The 22,970-nt window shown below is 30.0% G+C and overlaps 3 protein-coding genes across 3 annotated transcripts; 2 read left to right on the top strand and 1 right to left on the bottom strand.

Moving 5' to 3' along the window:
* Positions 1 to 2,447: 2,447 nt before the first annotated feature.
* On the top strand, positions 2,448 to 6,251 carry LOC113400430 (uncharacterized). Its single transcript, XM_026639986.2, has 7 exons — positions 2,448 to 2,558; positions 2,637 to 2,707; positions 3,287 to 3,470; positions 4,240 to 4,442; positions 5,043 to 5,168; positions 5,707 to 5,733; positions 5,981 to 6,251. The coding sequence occupies exons 1-7, from the start codon at positions 2,522 to 2,524 to the stop codon at positions 6,227 to 6,229; spliced, it is 897 nt and encodes a 298-aa protein (XP_026495771.2). The 5' UTR covers positions 2,448 to 2,521; the 3' UTR covers positions 6,230 to 6,251.
* Positions 6,252 to 7,040: 789 nt separating this feature from the next.
* On the bottom strand, positions 7,041 to 13,296 carry LOC113400429 (cytochrome P450 4g1-like). The gene is given in 9 exon segments (XM_064217570.1): positions 7,041 to 7,218; positions 7,318 to 7,331; positions 7,333 to 7,501; positions 7,683 to 7,798; positions 7,800 to 7,832; positions 8,364 to 8,557; positions 10,594 to 10,751; positions 10,965 to 11,054; positions 13,135 to 13,296. Coding segments are annotated over 9 exon segments (1,086 nt in total). The 5' UTR covers positions 13,292 to 13,296; the 3' UTR covers positions 7,041 to 7,063.
* Positions 13,297 to 14,923: 1,627 nt separating this feature from the next.
* On the top strand, positions 14,924 to 20,639 carry LOC113400274 (cytochrome P450 4C1-like). The gene is made up of 10 exons (XM_026639794.2): positions 14,924 to 15,181; positions 16,028 to 16,117; positions 16,201 to 16,311; positions 16,550 to 16,735; positions 16,921 to 17,117; positions 17,499 to 17,553; positions 18,566 to 18,743; positions 18,997 to 19,148; positions 19,749 to 19,931; positions 20,413 to 20,639. Exons 1-10 carry the CDS (start codon positions 15,025 to 15,027, stop codon positions 20,559 to 20,561), a joined length of 1,458 nt encoding a protein of 485 aa, XP_026495579.2. The 5' UTR covers positions 14,924 to 15,024; the 3' UTR covers positions 20,562 to 20,639.
* Positions 20,640 to 22,970: the final 2,331 nt, after the last annotated feature.

Raw genomic sequence — 22,970 nt, 5'->3', positions numbered from 1 at the left:
TTGTAAGGCAGCTGCAATTATTCTTAAATTTATAAATACATAATACCAATAATAACATATCCATATTTTATATTGTTTGTAGTAGGTAAGAACGTAAATTAATTAATTGGAGTTTTTAGCACAAAGAAAAGATTTTTAAGGAAGGTTTCTAAGGAATAGTTTCTGATATTAGAAATATGGAAAGCGTTGTTTGACTTTTTGTTGATGGTTTAAAGATATTTATTAATATAGTTAGTTTATTAATATATAGTTAAAGTTAAGACGTTTATTAAATTGAATCACCTAAGAGGATTATATGTATTAGGGACGATTTTTTATCGCCATGTTTTTATCGCCAGAATTGATATTTAGAATTATTAATGTGAATTTCTAATAAGGCATATAAAGTAGGTATGATATTAAATAAATATACAAATTGTTATTCTAAAAGTATGAGACAATTTATTTCAAATTAGTGTTATTGATAAAATCTAGTAACTTAACTAACCTAAGCGGTTTTTTTTAAGTTTTTTCTTAATTGTTGAATTTATTTGCCTAGTATTAAAATATCGAATCAATTAATTAATGTGTATTTTTAGTCTTCTTTCGTACAGGTTGTATACCCTGACCTTGAATTACTTTTAAGTATAGTTTACAGCAATTTGTGTAGTTTAAATTAAGACTATTAGACTATTTTGACTGTAAATAAATATATTTGGCAATTTTCACTTAAATTTTTATTAATAAATATATAATAAAAAATTGACTAACGACAATAACAACATTACCAATGTAATTTCATTTTTAAATAATAGTTATTAAAGTTTGTTGAATTTGTTTATTTTGATAAAATATAAATTCCTGTAAGACTGTCAGTATAGGATATTGTTATTTTGTACCTAAAAAAACCCCATAGCTACCTACCCAGAGGAGAAGCAAGCCCTACCACCAATTAAATTATTTTATTATCACACTGATATTGAGGCACAGACATTAATATTAAAGAAAGTATCCGTGATGATGATGATAACTAATCTGACATTGATGCAGTAATTAGTGTAATAAATCTAAATGCTAAAAAAAGATAGATCGATTGAGACTTTTTAACATGTTCTTTTAACAATATTACATTGCATCTAACTGGTTTATATTAATAGATATTATGAGTATTTTGTCAGAATATGACGAAACGTTTCCTATTATTGCAATCGTGTAGTGGTTAAGTATAGTGCTAATGGCTTAAGTAAAGAGACTTTGCGAGAATTAAGATCTATAAATATTTGCATTTTACTTTGCAGAGATATGAGATTAAACATGCTTAAAATTTAATCAAAAATATTTAAAGTGTTTAAAACCATATAATATTTCCTGACGCTAAACAAAACGACGAATTACGAACGCATGGATACGTCCATACGATAGATCGATTCGATTTTTTTTTTGGGCTGGTACTATTTGGTATTACTTATGAATGTTACTTAGTGTAAGCCTTGGACCGGGCTTTGTGTAAGCCCTGAGCAGGTACACGCATTCATCATATTCTACCGCGAAATAGATAGGAATTCTTAGGTACTGTTGTTTTCCCATGTGAAGGCTGAGTGACACAGGGTAACTATAATATCTTAGTTCCCAAGGTTGGTAGTGCATTGATTATATATATATTTCTTACAGTACCAATGTCTATGGGCAGTGAACCATTTACCATCAATTGGCCTAATTGCCAATTGCCTACACATGTAAATAAATAAGTAAAACCGAATGGTGGTAGAAGGTGAAAAATTAAGATTTTCTCTCTAGAATCTCTCGATAAACTCTTTTATTTTTTAAACTTTTATTTCATTATGTCTTTTTTATTTCACAAGCTGTTTTTTTTATTAAATGAACTTAGCGTTAGCATTAGCATTTATGTGATGTGGTAGCTTAAGATCTTGGAGGTTGGCTCCCTACATATTATAATATGTATATGTATTAAAACACATTTACCTCGGAGTAGTCCATCATTTTAAATAACACGCATTTCACTTTGTATATTTTATTTCTATAGATACGCTTTAGCTTTTGGGATTACTATTTTGCTTTATTACGAAGATGTGCAATTTGCCTTTGCCCTATTCGAAATAGAGAAGTATTTGACATTAACAATTTCACTAATAAGGAATTTTATAACCTATAACCTAGGGGCCCTGAGTCGATCCGTTGTCTACGCTGCCTAATGCAAAATCTGGTCCTGACCCTAATATTAATATGAAAATAAAAAAATATTAATATAAAAAAAGTTTTACAGTATTTGTATGAGCTACTACAATCGAGTTCAAACTGAGTATGCAATTTTGCTGTATTTTTAATTATTATTTACTGCGTTGAACGAATATAGGTTCCTAATAAGTAATTGCGAAATTTCCAGGCCATTGAAGAAAATAACAATGTATGTTTTGAAATTGTTATCGTGATCTCATAAAAGCATTCAACCGTGCATTCATGCTGTTTTATCACTTTGAATATTGTAACTACGTAGTTGGTTGGTGATTTTCTATATTTAAATATGGGCGCTGGCCAGATTGGAGGAATAGCAACTATGCGTAAATAATATATTCATAATACCTCATATCAAATGTAATTGATAAAATTAAATATATTTTTAATATATCATTTTGTAGTTGACATAGACTTCAATAATGCGGCTGGCTTTCAAGGTGTGCCTGCCAAAGTAACAGAAGGTCAATTTATAGTAAGTAGTAACTAATAATTGATGCAAGTAAAATATTAAATAGATCATACACAATAAATTTAAACTAACATCAGTTTCTAATCATTTATCTACAGATATATATTTACCTATATTACATGTACAGCCTGTAAACTTCCCACTGCTGGGCTAAGGTCTCCTCCCCCTTTGAGGAGAAGATTAGAGCATATTCCACCACGCTGCTTTAATACGGGTTGGTGGATTCAGATGTGGCACAATTTCTTTTAAATTAGATACATGCAGGTTTCCTCACAATGTTTTTCTTCACCGCCGAGCACGAGATGAATTATAAACACAAATTAAGCACATGAAATTTCATTGGTGTTTGCCTGGGTTGAACCCGCAATCATCGGTTAAGATGTACGCGTTCTAACCACTGGGCCATCTCGGCTCTCTATTACCTATATAGGCTTTAAATTATTGAAACACATTAAGTATTTCAGAAAAGTAACTCTTATATTACATATATTTAAAGTAGTAGTTTTTTTAATGATAAATACTTCAGCTCAAGTTTTGTATCTGCGAATATTTTGTCATTTTATAATAATAAGTGTCTAACAGGTACATTATTTATCTCACGCCATGCTGTTTTGCGTGGGCGCACTTATAGAAGCGCACGTAGTGCTAACACCAGCAATTTGCGTTTTTGGAGAAAGATATAAATTTAAAATATTTGCTGGTACACATAAATTTCTAGAGAATACTGGCACTGGTCGCGTAGTGCAACATCTGTGCATTCATAAAGGTGAGGAAACTTTAATCTTTATCCTAGTAATAACGAAGTTTTCTCCGAATAAATTGTTATGTTGATGGTTGGTGATTAATTATGAATTGTTTGTCTGTATTCAGTATTTGACAATGGTCAGTACACCCGACTCTACTTTATAATATAACATCTACTTACTGACAATATTATAATCGTGTGTAATTAGCATTGTATTGTTAAAAGAAAGAGTAGATGCATACTAACTTTAGACATTGGCAGTAATTATTAAATTATAATGTGTCCATGAAATGATATAAACGTAAAAAAAAATTTATTGTCTTACGAAGTTAAATATAAAGTATCATATAGTATAAGTATAATAAAAAAAGGTTATTTAAATTATTATTAAGGTTTAAAAAAGAGCCTATGATGTTGCTCATGGGATAGGTCACGCGGCATACGAATATACTAATATTCAAATTCGAAATCTTTATCCAACATTGAAGGATAACACTTTCATATTGATTGTCAAAAATCTATCGGTCGGTTCTATGCACCCTCTACACCCTGGATTATGAAAACTTGAGAAGCGACAGTCAATTCTGTTACTACAATAACAACTACTGAGTTTCTTGCAGATTCTTCTCGGTAGAATCTACTTTCCGAAGCGGTGGTAGCTTTACATTTAATTCAACACTGTGTCATGATGATTCAAAAGTGTTTTCTTGTGCATATTTGAACAAAGAATATTTATTATAATATCCCACTACTTTGTAAGCTGTGTAATTAAAATATTCAAGACATTTAGGATATAATCACACCATGCGATGGCAGGCGTGTTCTCCGGATAACTTAGCACTACTGGTCCTAAATCAACAGTTCTCCTTTCACAAACGTGAACCTAACACCGAATTTATCATAAACCGGGTTCGGTATGGTATTATTGGTGATATAGACAAGCGGATAGGAGATCCAACATGCCGATATTACGGCTGGGGCAGTAGAAGAAACGTAAGTTTCAAATTTAATTAAAATGTTGTTCGTCTGTACGCTGACACTATACGATTCTTGTCTCCGATTTAATAAGGTTTTATTTATTTAGTGGATAAAAATATCCACCTGGATCATAATGTTACAACTAAACTGAAATACAAAAAAAACCACAAATTATTGATTTTTTTAAATATCACATTCAGCCTACCGGCCTAAATTGCAAAATGTATTTTTTAATTTAAAGAAAATGCTTAAAATTAGCGTATTATTTATTTTGGTAGGGAGTAATAAATGGCGTCGCGGACTTTTCTAATTACATGATCAAAATCTATAATGAATCTAATTTTTCTAATCTAATTCAGCAGCTCACTTCCGATATACTTTTAGAATTATGTCAGCTTAAGCCATATTAGCCGTCTCGTTGATGATAATCAATCAAAGCTATTTTTTACAATTCGAATGAACGCTTTAACCGATAAAATAAAACTGAAAAAAAAAAACAAATGAACAATCTTTCATCAAAGAAACAAACTTCTTATATTATGATATCCACTAAATCATGTCTCAAATATTTTTTGTAGCTATTAATTATAATAAAATAATTTATTTATTTTGAAGGGCTATCTGATACCATTACTTATTCGCTCTTACCGTGTTGACGTTTCCATACTACCTAAGGATCGTTGCATGGAAATGTGGAATAATGAAGATAAATATCTTTGTTTGCAACAGCCGAAATGTAAGGTATGGAATGAACTACGAAAAATAATTACGAGTTTGGAGAATGACTCTTACATAATTTCTGAGGGCCCATTAGAAATTCAACAAGAAATACAACATGTTGACATAGTATAATTTAGCATTACTGTGTAATGTTTCATTACCGTCTAGTGCTAAATTTTTGATGATGCCTTCATATAATAACACTAATAATCCTAAATTACTCTTAAATGTACTGTACCTAAGTAAACTTTTGAGCAAGGCCGCATGCAAGCATGTCTATCTATTTGTTAAATATATAGAAGTTGTCTGCTTATTATTTGTTGAATAGTTAGTAGATAAAAAAATCGGAAGAGTAATACCTTGCTCCGTGTTTCAAAGCGCTATTTATTCCGTAGTCAAGTTTTAGCTTTCAATTTAAATTCTTCATTTAAATCATTGTGGGATTTTCTTTTCTTAGAAAGTGTGATGAGGTGCAGCTGTACAATTTATTTTAGTTTTTATTTGTTTCATTAAATAATATAAAGTTATAAAAGAAATGTAAATATTATTTTCTCAACAGTCGGAAAAACATGGAGCTCTATGTCCAGTAAGTACCATTTGTTTGATTAAATCTTCACCTTATACACAAAATAAACAATTTACTTGGAAGTTAAAACAGACGTAACCGAACTATGATAATATTGCGTATGCTGTCAATATTTTTTTGAACTTGTTTCGTAATGCAATGTGTATTGTATTTTAATTGTTATCAATTCCGTGTTATTAATAAAGTAGTCATTTTAACGATATTAAAATTGAGACCATATAATAAAACTCATTTATTTTATATTCAGGATGATTTGGGGTCGGTCCTCGTTTGTTCCGGATACATTCAAGGCATGATGACATCACGTCTGATAGACCGTCCTTGTGGAGTTGGTTTCGTGGACATGAGTCTATACAATAAGTTCCTTACCTGCGGCGTGGATGACTCTCGTGACGTTATCGATCACGATGATTTTATGACCGTTGACTTTAGCACCTCAAAGCCTCCTCCCTCCCTTATGACCGCACCTTCTATGAATACTACTAACGAATCTTAATTTTAAATTAAAACTTTTTAAATGAAAATAAAACTTTTATTATTTACAATACATTACAAATACTTTTTACTGTATACTATTAAACTTGCTCATAGCTAAGATAGTACCTCTTCCAGTAAGCCTAGAGAGAAGAAACGAGCAGAAAAAATATCAATATTTTCTCGGGGGTAGGGCTTTGTGCAAGTCCGTCTGGGAAGGTACCACCCTCTCATCAGATATTCTGCCGCCAAGCAGCAGTACTTGATATAGTTGTGTTCCGGTTTGAAGGGTGAGTGAGCCAGTGTAACTACAGGCATGAGTGACATAACATCTTAGTTCCAAAGATTGGTGGCGCATTGGTGGTATGAATGGAATGGTTAAAATTTTTACAGCGACATTGTCTATGAGCGGTGGTAACCACTTACCATCAGGTGGCCCATTTACTCGTCCGCCTACCTATATCATAAAAAAAAACCGAAACTGAATTTTATATTGGTTAATTGATTATAATCAATTAACCTTACTTAACTTTACCTAATTTAAAGACATTTACGAATTATTAATATTCTTTGGTTCATTGTACTTTTCGGTTAAATTGGAATTCGTGTGTCTCCGCATTAATTAATCCATTCATGTAATAAATTAATTAATATATTATATAACTGAATTCAGCAACTTATTATTTACGTAGAAACAAATTGATAGCTCTATAATATTTTAATGTATAATTAGTATTTAACCATTTTGTTGAAAATAAAGGTCGTTTTATATAAAAGTACAAATTCAGAGGTGTTTAATACATATATGTAGTTTTTACTTTTACGTTTTTATAGTTTTAATTCCATTTTAAATTTCTCACGGCAATCTTTTTGCTATTTTGATTTGATTTCCATTGATGGGAAATAAGAGTACTTCTATTTTCAGAGGTCCCACTTCGTTTGCTTCTATTTTGTACGACCTTATAAAACCTGATATGATGCTCTTCATTATTAACATTCCGAAGTTGCTACCTGTATGTAAGAAATAAATAAATAAATATAATAAATGATAATAAAATGAATTATATTTTTATCGTCACAATAAGAAAAACATAGCGAAAACTATGTTACTTATACAGTTTCTTGAAGCTAAAAGCAAGGAAGGCGGCAGGATATCGATCAACAGAATGTTCTGGTAGAAATCTATTCGGGTCGAATTCATTGGCATTCGGTCCCCAAACAGATTGCAATTGATGAATTGCAAAAGCACCCACAACCGCTCCGGTACCCGCTGTGACTATCACGTTACTGTGTGCTAAAACGAGATATATGTAATATACATTTTAGTATTATAGGCATACATTTAATAAGTATAATAAAAAAAAGTAAATAATAGTTTGGTAAGTGCAGAAGAAACCGACAATAAATCGATAATTTAATTGTTTTCAAAATAAATTTATAACATATTAAGAAATATAATAACATAAAAAACTTACGCAAATAAATGTCTTTATGAACATTACGAGAAATAATTGGGACAACCGTGTAAACACGCATACTTTCTTTGATCACTCTTTCCAAATAATTCATTTTAAAAATATCTTCTTTTAAAGCCTTGCTTTGAGTTTCCGAAAATATATTTTTGTCTGAAATTTACAAATACCGAAAATTATTTTTATCATTCGAAACGATAGCAAATATATTTCCTAAAATTATAACTGGTGACAAGTGGACATGTTCATTTTTCACCCACAGAATGGATTTACCATTCAACAGGGAAATGCTGTTTCCATTACACAATAAAATTCTTGCCACCATTCCAAGCGGTCATGATTTGTACAGTACCGATTTGTCATATAATTATTTGATTGTATATAATTATTTAATTCCTCTAGAATATATATAAATCTTGAAAGTCTGCGGGTTCAAACTTGGACAAGCATCACTGAGTATGCATGTGCTTAATTTATCTTTATAATTTTCGGGCTGTTACCTTATGTTATTTAGATTCTCATTGGAAATTATTTCTAAAGACGGAAACACTATTAACATTATTATTATTATACTCTACAGCATTAATATTAAAACTGTTGGTCTGTTTAAAATTTTGTTTGTAAAATCAATTGAATTTTAATTAACTCGAGCAAGTTGTATAATAAAAAGATGCTATTACTCACTCCTGCAAGACTTTATTTTGTGCATCCTGATGTATACCGAGTAATACCAAGGTGTAAGCGATGACCACAGCGGTTGTGTCGTTGCCGGCAAACGTGATAGAATCAATATGTTCCCTTAATTGCTCATCTGTAAACTCGATGTCGCGTCCAAATAGTATCGAGGACACTCTGAGGCTGTCCAACTGAATTAATGTCTATTAAATAGTTATTTATATAAGTATAAACATTGTCTTAAAATGAGAAAACTGCAAAAAAATCAACTTCCAGTATAGAATAGCATTGAACTAAATTATTGAAAGTCAAAGTAAAAACTACAATCGGAACAAAAGTAAAAGATAATACCTAAACCTGAGAAAAGCCGAGGAGACAAACACAACGATTTTGTTGTAAAGCTTTCGTAATTTAAAAGTTATTTTTACAGCCTTTCTTTGTGTGAGTAGTATGAGTTTGTAAGAAAGTCTTTTATGGAGTAAATAATACAACAATTCAGAAAATGGTTTCAATAGAACTGTAGTGAAGTTGAAGGCGTTTTTCGAGATTTAAATTAAAAACACCAAAATATTGTCCAATGAAGCTGTGAAATGAATCAAAAACTACCCACTTTTACAGGAAAATAATAGGTATGTATATGAATTATCATGCCTGAAATAATCGCCCATGCGTGTGATATTTGTCATTTATTTTCCAGAATTATCATGTCTTAGATAATATTTATTTTACGCTACATTGACAAAATGTGATGCGCGTTTGTTTACAATGTGACGTTCTATTTGCGATAGGTACCTTTACATGACGTTATGTTTGTATTTTACTATACTTGACAAAGTTAGAATGTTTGATATATGAATACGTTGTTGTTTTCCTATACTTTGTTTTCTTCAGTCTTATATACACGACATATTAAGTAAGTGTTATATTTATTAATCTTATTTATATACAGTGTGTTATGTACTTATATTGATGAACACTACAAAATTACCTACTTTTCTGTAATATACATACACAAATGGATTAACCATAACCTTCTCGGAGCCCCTAGGCAATACATATCTCAGGGCCCCTTTACCCTATTATGTCTTCCTAAATTATTTTTTCTACTACAAAGTAATTTTATTCGACGATGTTCTTTTACTTTATTGCGAATATATGCGATGATACGATATACCATGATGTTCAAATGAGTATGAGTGTTCAAATGAGAGAAATATAGGGTTTCAACAATTTCAATATCAATGGATTCTAAAACCTTATATCCCAATTTTTGTTCTACCTAGGAGTCCCCAGCGTACATTGTCTAATGAATAATGTGAACCTGTATACTTATGTTATTTAATATATATATTTTTTCTTTATACGTCAATCACGTAAATACTACTGAACGTATCGGTGTGAGCCTATGAAGAATCGACGCGGAGTCATCCGTAGACGGATATAGGTTATTATTTTTTTCGAATACGTTTAATTTAATTCTCATCGAACCGTTGACATTCGATAATTATGACAATAAGATAGACATCGAAAATATAGTCAATTATTAATCAATTTAAATATAAAAAAAAAAAAAAATCTAATTTGTGCGAAAAAACTATTTAGCACGAGGAAAAGAAGAAAAATATAAAAGTACTATATTTAATGTTGGAAAAACCTTTGCAACGTACATATAGTAGAGAACTCAATAGTTTGTACCATAGCGTTTATTATTATTTTATGTTTGTATTCAAGGTTACTCGATAAAGTTAGTTGTAAATCTAATAAGCCAAGGAGATGAGACATCTGAGTACAATGGATAATTTACAAAGCATGGTTTATGTGTTAGTAGCTGTAACATGCAAATAAAAGTTTTATTACATTTACACTTATAAGTACTTGTCGAGTATTGGCTGAGTTTTAATACTTAGGTAGAGGTTAGAAATTTTGTTTTTAACACTATATTAATATACTTAAAAAGGCCATCTAGTAATGTAAAAGTTGCAAGTATGATCATGTTCCTAAGACGATTATGCCTAAAACTAAAAGTTTTACATTACACCAGTTAACCACTGGTCAAAATTTTTACCTATGTTATAAAATTAAGATTATTTACTAAAAATATTAAAATAAAATATTTTTACTAAATATATTTTAAGCATGGTAGAAATACTAGTCAAAACTAGAAAAAAAATATTGAGCAGTTAATTGTAATACATCAATCATATTATAATGAGATCAAGACAAGGTTAATATATTTCACATTTGGGTTTAAATTACATTTGTTAGCAGGTATAAGTAGGTACTTACGTGGAGCAATGAAGAGTCCACGTCCAAGCCAAGGACGTAAAACCCGATAAACCTCGTCTTTGTCGAGACAATTTTCTAAAATTACTTGGGCATCTTCCGGGTTTCCAATCGCTGTAAATCACATTTATTTCATCAGAATATTCCAAAAGTATTTAAGCATTCTTTACATTCTTGTTAGTATTTTTATATAATTACAAATCAGAAAGGCTTTTCTTTACTGAGTTTGACTCAAGTCAAATATTGAATAGTATAAAATACTAAAGTATAAACAGATGTATGTATATACATATTTTTACAAAGAAATAATTGATTTATATTAGTAACCAATGTAGAACTTTGGTCCCAACCACAATTTTACTGCACCTTTATGTTTCTGTGCCAGCGAAGCGATATATTTAAGGCTTTTTAAAATTTCTGAGGAAAAGATTAAGTGAAATTAAGTGAGTTAAAAATAAAAATTTGAAAATAAATAAATTTGATTAAGTTTAAAGTTAAAAAAAAAGCGGCTGTTTATAAAAATGTATTTGCATTTATATTTTTTTATAATATTTGAGTATGGTTTAATATATTATTTTTTTTATGGTATCGGTAGGTGGACGAGCAAATGGGCCATATGATGGTAAGCGGTCATCACCACCCATAGACAATGGCGCTGTAAGAAATATTAACCATTCCTTACATCACCAATACGCCACCAACCTTGGGAACTAAGATGTTATGTCCCTTGTGCCTGTAGTTACACTGGCTCACTCACTCTTCAAGCCGGAACACAACAATACTGAGTATTGCTGTTTGGCGGTAGAATATCTGATGAGTGGGTGGTACCTACCCAGGCGGGCTTGCACAAAGCCCTACCACCAAGTAAATATATATAATGTTGTAATAAAAATAATATGATTAATTAATTAAGTGTCATTATTTAACAGTAAGTGCACATATTTTTGCTTAATTGAAGTTTCGCCGTTGGATTATATTTTGTCAATATTAAACGATAAAGATATAAAATTTACTACTTATTTCATATACATTTTTCTATTGAAGAAATAATTCAAGAATTTTAAATTAACCACCTGTGCCCGTGACTACGTGCGCGTTTGAATTTTACAAAAAAGTTATTGTTGTAACCTAGGTTACTCCTTATTACATCAGCTATCTGCCAGTGAAATAACCGTCAAAATCGGTTCAGCCATTCCAGAGATTAGCCGGAACATACAGACAGACAGAAAGACAGAAATACAAAAACAGAACAAAAAAATGTTGTATTGGTATATGTACCGTGTATACAAACATATGCTTTTAGTAAAAAGTGGTTATTTTAATATTATTGTTTATTATGTTTATGGCTTCTGTCAATAGGTTGACAATTCTGCCAGTGTCAGGGTTGAAATATTTTAATATTACCAACAGACACTTCAATTTTATTATATGTACGTACTATCCTACCTAGATTATATATATATTTGTAGAATTTTTTGACATGTTCTAATTTTGTAATCTGTTAATTCTTAATTCTATTGTGTTTTTTTTTTCGTATTTAAATATTTAACAATGTTGTATGTATTGTAATTATTATTATTAAAATACTCGTGTAAACTCAGGATGCTTGCCCGAATTTGAACCTCAAACGAATTTGTTAAGTGGCTTAGCCGGGCTCACTAAATCAATCAATTAATCACGTTATCTCGAATAAACATTTATAAATATCATATTATAAATTATAAATTTCATATATTTATAATATAAATATATATTATTATAATTTATAAACTTTGTATATATTGACTGAACCGTTCGTGACCTTAAGTTTATTAAGCGATGTACGCGTAACTACAACATATTGTATTTGCTGGGAGGTGAATATAATATTTATCAACATTACACAATTATATAGTGCATATTAAATAATTGCACATATGCGTTTCTAATTATTTTAAAATGAGTAAACGGAATGAAATAAATCTATCAAGAAATTAAAATTAAAATTGTCTTCACATCCTGACCTCCATTTCACTTTCCATTTCTGTGCACTACATTATTTTATATGAAATTGTAACGATTTATTAGACATAAAATCAAAGGACACGTAGATGATAGAAAATATTACAATAATTGTATCATTTTTAGTGGTATGTGGTTCACAAAAACTATCGTTGACTTGCGAGTAAAAACTCATCACATGTATGTCGTAATCTATCGAAGAAGGAATAAAGATAAAGAAACCTTAACTTTAAGTTTTCTATGCGATTTGCTAATAGCTCAGCTATATTGTGCTGCCAAACAGTTTTACAAAGCATTGAGATCAATGTAGTATGTACTTATTTACCTTATCATACAATACAATAGCTAGATTTTTTGTTCTTTATTTAAAAAAAATAGTTAAAAACTATATAGACTTATTGCTAAATTCACTATTTCCATGACGAAACTAAGTACTGAAATAATTATAATATTCTATGAGTTAATTTTAAGCAAGTAAATAATGAAAAAAACTTACTCTTTGTGCTTCCGATAAAAAACATAGCATTTCCTACTAGAGGAAAGGAAGGTGGCAAGGGCAACGTTGCTGTAGCTCTGTCCAATCGTCTCGAACCAGCAACCCAATAAGCGCCATAGCCACATAATATGATAAACACAATTGCAACGATGATCATCTTCCTGTTTTTTTAAAATACTGGCCACATAAACAAAACTATTATTAAAAAATATACGTATTAAAATAGTAGTGGTGGATAAACTTTACAGAATCATGCACTTTAACTTTCGCGATGTATAATATAAATTTTACATATTATATTCGGGTTTTTAAATCAACTTTTTAGGTCATGACCTGGCCACGGCAGATGCAATTCTGTTAAAACTACGGGCAAAGTAACAAAGATGTAAAGGTGCTTAAAAAATTATGCGCAATTATGACTAAAATGTGTAATTCAAAATTAATCGTTATATACTACGTATTAAGAGCTTATGTCTGTATTTTTTTAATTACATCGTTGTGCGGTTTTGGTCAAAGCCATCTCACACTGTGGGGTAAGAGTTGAATAAAGTTTTCTATCCGCCCTGTTCGGCTCACAAAACATTTTGCTATTGCATCACTACTGACTTCAAGTAGGCTGCCGTAAAAGTATCGTCGATCCAAAATGGGTAAAAGAAGAGGAAGAGTATGATGATTAGAACAAAAACACCTTTCTTTAAACAAAACGACACCTTTTAAGACGAGGAATCAGAATCCAACTTCATTTATACATTTCGAGGTACGACTCCATCAACCCACACCACAGTTGCCTAACCCAATTTGAACGCTTTACAAATTTTTATTTATCGTGCGCAATGTGTTTACATTTAGTTTTTGTACAGCCAAAAAATATAATGAATAAACCTGCAAAATGATATTCTTTGATGACATAGAACTAATGGAGTTTAAGAACAAAAAATAATAATTATTGGTTTAGAAGAATTTGGGAGTTTAGGGATATTAACTTAACTAATTTTTTTAAGTTTAAATACACTAATTATATATATTGTCTTTATAATTTATTATTTGCTTCTTTACAACTTTTGTATTTTATTTTTACAACACTGTTGTCTCTGAACAACAACACAGTTCAAAGGATAGCCGTGGTCGCAAGCCACCTTATTCAAAGTAACCCTAAATATAAATACTTTATAATGTTTTGTTAAGTAAACAATTCTTTTTTTCAATTATTTTCTGATATAATATATTATAAAGTATATATGTTACTGTAAAAGCTCGAACTAAGGTAAATCTTAAGATTTTCCAGTAAAATCTAAGATTTACTGGCATTGTAAATGTAATTATTTATTATAAAGGGACGACTTTTTCGGACTTTTACCATTCCAACCTAACCTAACCTAACATGTACATCCTAAGATTTGCCAAGTGAATGATGGTATAAGTTCGAATACCAAAGGTTTATGGACATTTACCATTCATAATCGATAAATCTTAGGTTTTACTGGAAAATTTTAAGATTTACCGTAGTTCGAGCTTTTACAGTAACATATATACATATATATATAATGACACTCAACTGAAACATTTAAGGTGTAAATAATTTCTAGATTAATACTATACTACTATATAAATATATTTGGTTCCAATCTATTTGTAGAGTAAAATTAAGAAGAACAGGTAAAAATTTTAGTGTGATCACGATTCACTTTCAGTCGTGAAATAATTTTCAGATTAATAGCTTGTGTAAATAGTTTAATACAGTAGAATAAACCTAGCAGTCAGGTGTGAATATAACCACATAACTATGCTAAAAATTACCAGTACGCTCGTAGATTTTGTATCGAATACTTATTTTTTTTATAATAAATAACACAATTAGTTTAATAAATTCGGTTTTAAAGTTCGTATAAAATGCTCGTTATAGTTTTATTTCTGTTATTTTTGAGTGTTTACTACGTGTATTTTCGCCATACTAGAAAGCCGTTATATGTATTATCCGAGAGCTTGCCCGACACAGGATATCTTCCTATCCTCGGACATACACATTGGTTTATCGGAGGACCGGAAAGTAAGACATGACTTGAATAGTATCTGTGGTCTAAATTTATTCTAGTTTATCGAGTCGTGTAAAAAAACTTAAAAAATTTTTATATAAACTAATAAACTTTGGTACAGATAACCATAAGCTCCGCGAATTTAAAAATATTCCGTGGATTTTTTTTGATATAAATGAATACTTTTATTTATTAACTTTGCGGAATCGAAAACTTTGCGTTAATATAATTTTTATATTAAATAGGTGGCCCTACTGTATAAAATATATTAGAACTAATACTTTGTTATCGTAAAATTAATACGGTATTACTTACTAATAAAATAATAAATTTAGAGTACCTACTTTAAAAGATTTAGAGTCACACTTTATACTCTTTATGCTTCAATTAATTAGCTTATTGCTATTACTATTTACTCTACATTTGTCGTAAAAATATTTTGAATTTTTTTTTGGAACTTTACTTCTCACTATAAATTTGGAGACGCAACAAAGACACCAGAATAATGAATATAACAAATTCCAATCAAATTAAAATTAATCGTGAGATCGAAATTTAGCCATCAATTCATATTTTTTATATATAAGTCAAGACTTTTTTGTGCATCTTTAAAACTTTCATTTGATTTTTTTATTGACGCTCCTTAAATTTGTGTATAAGCAAATAGTAGGTTTCTACAGGAGTATTTTTAACAGGGCTTGGATGGCCAAAATTGTATCTTTGCTATTCCTCATATTTTCTGAGATCCATCCACGCCTATTTAAAATCTGTATATCAATCAGGTCTAAGCGTTCTAAGTAAGGTCTATCTTTTATTTTCTCGTAAATATTAAAAAAAAAAAAAATTTTTTTTGATTTTAGAAGTGTTAAATAATATTCGGCAACTGGCAGGCTTAGTGGATACTTCTGGCGGAATTAGCAAGGTTTGGATTGGATCAGCTTTGTATGTTGGTAAGGCTTATTTTCCTCCTATTAGTAGATTTAATTATTTGTTATTTATTTCTTATTTTATACCACATTTATATTTATTTTAGTAACATTAAATCCAGATGATGTTCAAAAAATCTTGGAGAACTGTCTTCAAAAGGATTCGTCATACAGATTTCTTCAAGTGTGGCTCGGAAACGGTCTATTTGTAGCACCAGGTTATGAATATATATTTATCTGTAAACTAAGTACCTAAAGCGCTTGTATAATATCAAATAAATTATAATACTATAATTGTCTAATGCTGTTAACTACAATGAATATCGTCATAATTACAATTTATGAAGAACATTAATTATTTCTTACATATATTGATTGCTGTAATAAATTACTATGTTATAAAATTCCTATGACATTAATTATCAAAATAATAAATTTACGTATTACGGTTTCCAGTGAAGTTATGGAAGGTTCATCGAAGAGTACTTTTGCCTATATTTCACAATCGTATCATAGAAGATTACATTGACGTGTTCGGTGAACAGGGATCAGTGTTGGTGAAACGCATGGAGGAACAATTAGGCAAAGCGGATTTCGATGTGTTCAAGTACATCACATCGTGTATGTTAGATATAGTGTTTGGTTAGTAAACGGCCGCCCTAAAATACACTAATATTAAATGCAAACTATTTAATGAGAAATCAATAACTGTATTATAAGGCATATTTATCTATAAATATGGATAAGTATATTTTAACGTGTAATTTACATTTATCTATATGTTTTAATTTGTTATTGTATTGATAATCAATATATTATTTTTGTAGAAACCGCGATGGGCGAAAAAATGGATGTGCAACACAATCCAGACACTCCGTATTTGCGAGCGCGCAATACTGTTATATCGATTATCGGTATGCGTTTCTTTAAAGCCTGGATGCAACCCGATGCTCTCTTTAATTTAACATCCTATTCAAAATTACAACGGCAAAGTATAGACTTAACACACAAATTTACAGACGAGGTAAATAAAATAATTGACACCTAATTTTTGATTTCATGTTTACAGTATCATGATATCATTGTCACAAAATTTATTGAACTTGACAAGTTGATGTTGACGTTGCCGTACAAAAATATCACTAATATGCTTTAGTGGGATGATGGTCCCACTGTCAAGGCCTGTTATTACTATATATTACTAAGTGTGTCTTTCTTTTATTATACTTAATGTTTATTTTCATTAGCTTTATATTTGGATTTTTATTTTATCTGTATGAAATAGTATAATTAAGTTTTTTGATATAAATATTTTACAATATATGTCCCTACTTATGACTAAAAGTAATGTACTTAATATAAGGCGATGCAGATAAGACTTTTCAAAACATATTTTTTTATACAGGTAGTCAAGAAAAAAAAAGAGTTATTTGATAGTCAAGGACAGACAATAAAGGAAGGTAAATAATAAAACATTTATCCCAACAATTTTTTGCTACCTCTAAGTTGACCCATATCTGGGGGTGATTATTGATCGTTTAATATGAAAATGATATAGGAACTTATAACGGATCCTATATGTTTCCGATTGTATTCGACATTTCCTCATAAAAATAAACCTGAGCTTATTAGTAATTGATGGCAAATCCCACTTATTTTATCGGTTCCTATACGATCCCGATTATATTTCGATCCAACTTCGACCGAAACTTAACTGGATCATTATATTATTAGAATAGAAAAACGGGTTAACGTTTCAATTCCATTACGATGTCAACTGTCAGCATGTAATTAGAATTGAGGCCCAGAGCATGGCGCAATGCTCAAAGAGAGTCAGTTCTATAACAATTTCCTACAGTTATATCTATTATTTAACAATGATAATGTTATATTTACATATATTCGTTAGTATGTTTTCATGAAAGCCTATTTTGATAACTCAAATAATAAAAGCTTGTAAAATGAGGAAGAACTATGTACAAAACATTCATGGCTTGCTCCTAATTTACACACAAAAAAGTGGAATTATTTTTAATTTGAGATGATGGAATTTCACCTGACCGGTTTCGGCAACATTGTCTATTAAGAAATTAGCCAATTGCGCAAGACATATCCTCTCTCAAGATCCGATAGGACGGCAAATCTGACACGACAGAATTTCTTATGGAAAAGCCCTTAATAAATAACTTAGCATAATCGCTTCGAATAACAGAGCTTTAGGATTCAAAAAATGTTTTCGCCACATTTCGACACCTATTTTGTAATTATTAAATTCAGATCCTGCGAATTTAGAAAGTAGCCACTTGACCATCAAGACGGTCATTTATCGCTGATAAAATTAAACTAAAGTACAAATAATACTGGAAACGACATGTTTTATTTTTTTGTTTTTTTTTTTTAATTATAACCAATTTAAAAAAAAATGTAATTTTCGAGTATAAAAATTATTTATAAAATAAATTAAAATTTAAGGGCGCCGAGATCTTCTAGAATTGTTACTAGAAAGGGATATGAAATTTAAGGATGAAGAGCTACGAGACCACATAGACTCTATCACGATAGCCGGTAACGACACCACCGCGCTTGTTATATCGTACGCTCTCTTGTTGCTGGGAAACCACCAGGAAGAACAAGAGAAGGTTTATATAGAGTAAGTGAACAACAAACTCCAGATAGTAAGAAAAAAGGTCAGACTATTTAATGCCGTTTGATTTTTTTGTAGGAATTTGTTACATTAAATCAGTATAGTAAATAAGACACAAATCAACTCTTTATCACCTCGTGTTTATTATAATTTTTACTCTTATGTAACTTATTTTTAACATTTAATTAAAACATAACTTATACAGTTGCATTCTGATATTCTTGTTTATTAAAAAAAGCTGATTAGTAAATAATTGCAGGTTAAGAAATATATTTGAAGATTCGAATCGATATCCAACTAAAGAGGATTTAAACAAAATGGAATATCTTGAGAGAGTTATCAAGGAAACAATGAGATTATATACAGTTGTCCCTATCATAGGTAGAAAAACGCAAAAGGAACTTAAGCTTTGTAAGTGTCTCCTTTATTATTTATTATTTCATTCGAATGATATCATACAAAAATTTATTGTATTTGGGATATATTTTATTTAGATTTTGTATTTATGCGTAGGCTTTACGGGAAGGGGCGTATAAAATATTTATATCAATAACATACTTCGATTGCTCAACGGTATAACACCTCTTAACGATGTTAAAGTTGCATATTTGACTAGACCTCATGGATATCATCACTACAACTAACATTAAGATAAACTTTACGCTAGATTGAAAGTACATTTCAAATTTTAGTAGTTTTATTATTGAAAATTAGTATTACCTAGTTATTTTTATAAGTCAAAACGAAGAAATCTCCGTATTTTCGATAAGATTTTATTTATCTATAATTATGTTTTTGTAAATTATATGATGAAAATATACTACTTAAAATTATACTGACTGATTCGTCTTGTAGCCTTGTAACCATGCATGTAAAAAGCATGGCCTAATTTAATTTATTACTGCGAGTGAAAGTTCTCCTCGCAACCCTAATTGCACCAAAGCTTTAAAAAAAAGTTAATATAAATGTTATAACATATATTTAATTTATTCATTATCTTCATTGTTAAAGCAAAATGCACTGTTCCTGCTGGAGTTGGTTGTGCTGTTTTGCCTTTTATAATGCATCGATCTAAGCAAATTTGGGGACCTGACGCAGATGAATTCAACCCCGACAGATTTTTACCAGAAGTCAGCGCTACCAGACACCCTTGTGCTTTTATACCATTCAGTTATGGTGCCAGAAATTGCATAGGTAATAGAAATATATTATTTAATCAAGTTCTATATATAATATATATATGTATGTATAGTATAATACTATACATACATAAATCTAATATAGGCCTTATAAACAATATAGCCACTAGACCTATGTTATATTACAAAAAATAATCAATATTGTGGGTATTTTTATTTTTATATGTTTAATCAAATCAATCAAAAAGTAAAATTGTCTTTGTCTAAATCTTAATGTCTATGATAAGTATCTATTATATTTGACAGTACACTAGAAGGCTTTGTATGAGTAGGGTCTATACCAAATAACTATGTTATAATAATAATCTGTAAACTTGGTAAATAATAGTTAGACAAGATTTATAAACTCTATATCTATAATAAACCAGATACGACTGGATAATATATATTAATAGTATATATTATATTTACAACTGTCTGTGGAAAGTGAAAACAATCGATTTATTATTAATTTACTTTATTTTTTTTGTTTATAGGACGTCATTTCGGAATGCTAGCAATGAAGAGTATACTTGCAAATATTTTGAGGAGCTATAAAATAACCTCGAAAGAATGCGATCGTTTAAAAATTGAAATCTTATTGTTTCCTGTTTCTGGGCATATCATTTCTATAGAGAAACGTTAATTATAAATAATCTAGTTATTTGTATTTTTTCCTTAAAATAAGTGATTTGTTTATGTTTTATTAAAATTCAAGTCAAAATTTTTTTTAATTCATTTGTTCGCAAAACCATATAACTCCACATAAAATATAATGAAAGTGCAAGCGAACATCGTATGTTTAAAATATTTATGTACATATTTTAGTTATATTATTGCCGTAGATTAGTACGTAGTATAAGATAAAGTCGCTTGCCGCTGTCTGTCTATATATATTTAAAATTACGCAACGGATTTTGATGTAGTTTTTTTTAATAGATGGAGTGTTTCAAGAGGAAGACTTCTATGTATAATACATGCATAATATAGTAGGTACAGAAACACTGATAATTTAAGAGGTTTCTAATGTGATGTCGTAAATAAACACTCTTTTTTTGCACTTACAATGCAAACGCTGGCTGAACCCTACGAGATAGATCAAAATAATGTACTACAGTATTGTACACCTTAAAACGCCTTCAAAAAAGTCCGTAAACATATAACCCACAATAACAATTTTTCATCCTTTACTTTTTACGACAAATAAAGGCTTATTTACGAAGCGATTTTAAGCAATACAACATTAATCCTTATCCAATCATCCACGAATCTCAGGAACAGACCCACGGCGATGTTATCACGCAGTTGTGGCAATCACTAGACACACTATCACCTGTGTTTATTACACGGACGATGGTGATGACGCTATTAGCAGATTCATCGGTCGAGCGGCGGGTGCCTCAGAAAGGACCATCCCAGAGCACAGCCTCAAGACATCTATACAAACACGACATCAGAGTCGCCGTGGCTGTACTCTCTCTAATAGAGAGAGTAATCGAGAGAGTATAGCTTCGCGCGAGCAGAGCCCGCTGGATTGCAGTAAAACTTTTTAATAGGATTAAAAAGCTTACTATTTTATCCTAAGCGATCAATCTGTGAGAAACTAAAATGTGAGACCAAATGTATATATATACTTATCATAATTGATATTATATATCATTTATAAAAAAAAACATATAGGTGTAAGAAACTTTTCCTATTTATCGTAATTATAATTTATGAAAAAAAAAAGAAGACGACTAGCTCGAAGTCTAGCGAAGATCAGCTGATGTTCAGTAATAATATAAAATATAAAACGTCACAACGTATTTAAATTTTAAAAGACATTCTATAGTATATTTAGTGTCAGCCATGGGGGTGACAGTGAAGTAAAAAAATTTTGTATGGAAACTAGCACCATCTAATATACAAGGCGTGTCGTCTAAGCCATAAAAAATGCTTAAATTACACTAGATGTTGCTACAGAGCCTGATCTTTAATTCTTTTAATTATTTTTATTATTATTAAATTTTAAATATCAAAATTGAGCAAATCAATATTAAAAAATTGTTTATAAAGTAAAATCAAAGTCATTGTACAATTATACTATGAATAAATTTATTCGAGATCACAATTTTACAATGGCAGACGGCAGTACTATGTGATGTGTTGAAGTTCAAAACTATATGAACGTTCGAAAAGTTTGAAATTAAAATTATTCTTGTCGAGTTCGTTCTTGTTTTGTGCGTGCGTTGTTTTCTCTGCTTTGATATACATTTTCACTTTTATTTTGACCTTGGCGTGTTTTACGGACTCTGATAGTGCTGCTCTCTTTGATATTTGACTATTTTTTACGCACTCGTACTCCTCACTTGACCAACCCCGGCAAAGATTTTAGACTGATGATGATGGCGAAGATACCGAAAATCGCATGATCTAACTGTTATTTTGGGTGTGACGCAGAAGGTAAGTAATGTATTAAAAATAATTAACACGTGCAAAGGACGATTGCTCTTGTCCTGTCATTCTATTAAAAAACTTTCCGCCTTTCCTTTTTATATATTTAGTCGATGTTTTTTCTAAATTGATTTGTATAAACTAATGACTAAAAAAGGGCCGATTACCGTTGATTCTCAAGTATTCCATTTAATATTTTATCATATTTTTTTATTTTTACCTTTTTTGTAAATTTATATCAGGCATTTATATACTTGGCATGTAGGTATTATGAATTTTATCATGTTTAACTAAACCATCTGGCTTTAATACAAATATTAAATTTCAGGTCCACTGAATCATTTCCCTAAGACTCAAAAAGATGTAGAAAGGTTTGAAATCTGGAAAGCAGTGTTAGAGAATGACACTACAGAAAAAGGAAATATGTACATCTATAAACAAATGAGAGTATGCAATAAACCTTTTAAAAATTATTACATATCACTAAGCAACAGGCTAACAAGAAATGCTATTCCAGCTCTGTATATTAAGAAAGGTGAGAGTCGGTTGACATACTTATCAATATAATTTTATCAGTCATTCACATTATTAGAGAATCAAAACGATTAATTTAACTCAA

The sequence above is a fragment of the Vanessa tameamea genome, chromosome 17 (assembly GCF_037043105.1).
Source record: "Vanessa tameamea isolate UH-Manoa-2023 chromosome 17, ilVanTame1 primary haplotype, whole genome shotgun sequence".
In the NCBI taxonomy this organism is placed as follows: domain Eukaryota; kingdom Metazoa; phylum Arthropoda; class Insecta; order Lepidoptera; family Nymphalidae; genus Vanessa; species Vanessa tameamea.
The sequence above is the reverse complement of the archived record's forward strand: the minus strand, read 5'-3'. Positions and strand labels throughout refer to the sequence as shown.